This window comes from Salpingoeca rosetta, assembly GCF_000188695.1.
Source record: "Salpingoeca rosetta unplaced genomic scaffold supercont1.25, whole genome shotgun sequence".
In the NCBI taxonomy this organism is placed as follows: Eukaryota; class Choanoflagellata; order Craspedida; family Salpingoecidae; genus Salpingoeca; species Salpingoeca rosetta.
The window spans coordinates 230,622-233,121 of NW_004754909.1; the positions used below are offsets into that span (position 1 = coordinate 230,622).

General features: G+C 58.3%; 2 protein-coding genes across 2 annotated transcripts in view; one reads left to right on the forward strand and one right to left on the reverse strand.

The window, feature by feature from the left end:
- Window positions 1-1,958, forward strand: part of PTSG_08770 (uncharacterized protein) — a 2,739-nt gene extending 781 nt beyond the window's left edge. The window contains exon 2 of the mRNA XM_004990097.1: window positions 237-1,958. Coding sequence (XP_004990154.1) covers window positions 237-1,692 — 1,456 coding nt within the window. The 3' untranslated portion in view covers window positions 1,693-1,958. The remainder of the gene's footprint in view (window positions 1-236) is intronic.
- A 3-nt stretch (window positions 1,959-1,961) lies between these two features.
- The window catches only part of PTSG_12791 (uncharacterized protein), a gene marked incomplete at its 5' end in the record, with an annotated part of 14,346 nt that continues 13,807 nt past the window's right edge, over window positions 1,962-2,500 (reverse strand). The window contains one exon of the mRNA XM_004990098.1: window positions 1,962-2,405. Coding sequence (XP_004990155.1) covers window positions 2,089-2,405 — 317 coding nt within the window. The 3' untranslated portion in view covers window positions 1,962-2,088. The remainder of the gene's footprint in view (window positions 2,406-2,500) is intronic.

Sequence of the window (2,500 nt, forward strand, 5' to 3'; positions counted from 1 at the left end):
GCATGATCCAGTACAATGGAACCCCCCACCACACACACACACATACACACACACACACACACGCACACACACACACACACTCCCCTCTGTGCGTATGCATATGGGATTTGGCGATCGGCCCCCGCATACAACGCCACATGTCACTGTACCACATCCTTAATTACTCCATTCACTCACACCATCTCACACCCCTCCTCGACACCCCCCCCCCAACACCCCACAACTCAACGCTGCAGGTGGAGCACGACGTTCAAGGAGTCGATCGCATCCATCGGCAAAGTGCTGCTGGTGCTGACGCCTTGGAACAACCCCGTGCCGCTGACGCGCGCGTGGTGCCTGTGGGAAATCTTCTGCAGCATCAGCCAGCCCGAGGTGGAGCTGGAGATCAGGCTGCCCAGTGCCCAAACCCCTGCCTTGAAGCAGGCCGTCTTGCACGACTTTGAAGCCGTGGTGAACATGTTGGTCGAGGTGCAAGCAGAGAAAGCAGAGGCCTGGAAAGCAGAGGACAGAGACATGATCTTCGGGGCCATCCGTGCCAGCGTCGGCTTCCCCGCGCTGAACAAGGTGGTGAAGGACCAGATGCGGCAGTGGTGCTTGGCAACGGTCCACGCGTTTGTCGATGAAGCAGAGGCTGCGTTCTCAAGGGACACGGCAGCACAGAAGCAGGGGCAACGCCCCAGTAGTGAGGCGCTTGAGCCATCGGCACTGGCACAGCTCTGCGGGCAAGTTGGCACCGTCATGACCAAGTTCGGTGCGCACGAGAAGGCCATCGCGTTCTACAAGCGGGACCTGGAGCTGACGCTGCGGGCAGTCGGTGAAGATCACGAGAACACCGGCATCACCCTCAACAACCTGGGAAACGCGCACATGAGCAGGCACGAGCTGGGCGAAGCGGCTCAGTGCTTCCGGCGCGCCGCGAAGATCTGGTCAAAGGTGCTTGGGCCGACACACGCAAGGGTGGGCGCGGCATGCAACAACCTCGGCAGCGTCTACAAGACCATGAACGACGTTGACACGGCCATGACGTGGTATCGCAGAGCGCTGGACATTAGGATGAGCGCTCTCGGCGAAGAGCACCCCGAAACGGCCGCCACCATCGACAACATGGGAAGCTGCCACCAGAGCATGCAAAACTATGATGCCGCCATTGCTTGCTTCGTGCGTGCGCTCAAGATCAAGACGAAGCTCCTGGGCGCTGCGCACCCCGAGACGGCCATCACTTACAACAACCTCGGCAGCGCGTTAGAGGGCAAAGGGGACACGGACCAGGCAATCGAGTATTATCTCAAGGCGCTGCGAGTCAAGCAGGACACCTATGGCGCTGAGCATCCAAGCACCGCCATCACCCACGGCAACCTGGGCAACTCTTATGCCAGCAAGGGCGACTTTGGCCAGGCAGTGAGCCACCTGGAGACAGCGCTGCGAGTGTTCACAGTCACTGTGGGCGCGAGCCATCCTCACGCCGCGCTCGTCGCAAAGAACCTTGGCATTGTGCGCCAGTGGCAGCAGCAGCAGCAGCAGCACACCGGCGACGAACCGCCCGTTTCGTCAAGCAGCCGGCGCCAGGAAGATGTGTCGCGCCAGCAATTGCTGCTGCGCTTCCTTCTCACATCTCTCCAGCATCAGGCGCGAGTGGATGACATTGTACAGCAACAGCGGCTTCTCATGCGGTTCCTCGGAGTCCACGCTTGACACAATGTCATTGCGCAGTTGCACGAAGAGCCATCAAGTTAGCCTTCACACCCAGGCAGCAATCAAGGCAGCCAGCCCGCTGTCCCAGAGTAGAGCTTGTTCGGTTCTGCCTCTGTGTTGTTTGCACCCCCCCCCCTTTGTTGCTTTTGATCACTATCATCCCATGACTCTTCATGGACGCCGCGTTACCCCCACCATGGTTTGGTTACGACGTTATGTTACATGTGGCTCCTTGCGTCATAGATTTTTGTCTGTTCCCCGCCCGCCATCTCCTGTGCAGCCTTTGGGACAGACCCTGAGCTGTTGGGTAGAAACATTTAATGCGGTTTTGCTCATTCCGTCTTCATGTTGTTACAATACACGCACACCCGCAAGTATGCACGACAACGCATCTGTTTAGGTGTGTATAGTGCTGTGTGAGCGCTTGTGTGGTGGTTGTGGCGCGTCGTTAGCACCCGTGGAATCTGCATTGAGCGCAGGGGAGGGGTCTGTGTCGGTATGCCTTCGCTTGGAAGGAGATGTGCTTTGGTGCCTGGAGCCTGTGCGATGATGAGACGAGTGATGCTGGTGCTGGTGCTGGTGCTGGTGTGCACCGCTGCTCGCGTTGATGCTCTTATCGGCGTCGTCCACGATGTTATCATCTCGACCCGTGCCCGCGGAGGCTAACAGTGCACTGGGTGGATTCACCAGCTTGCCGCGAACATGTTCCCAGGCTGGTGGGGCGTGAGAAAAGGCAAAGGGGAAGGGAAAGCGCGCGCGTGTGTGCGAGTGTATTTGTTTGTATGTATGTATGTATGTATGTATGTAT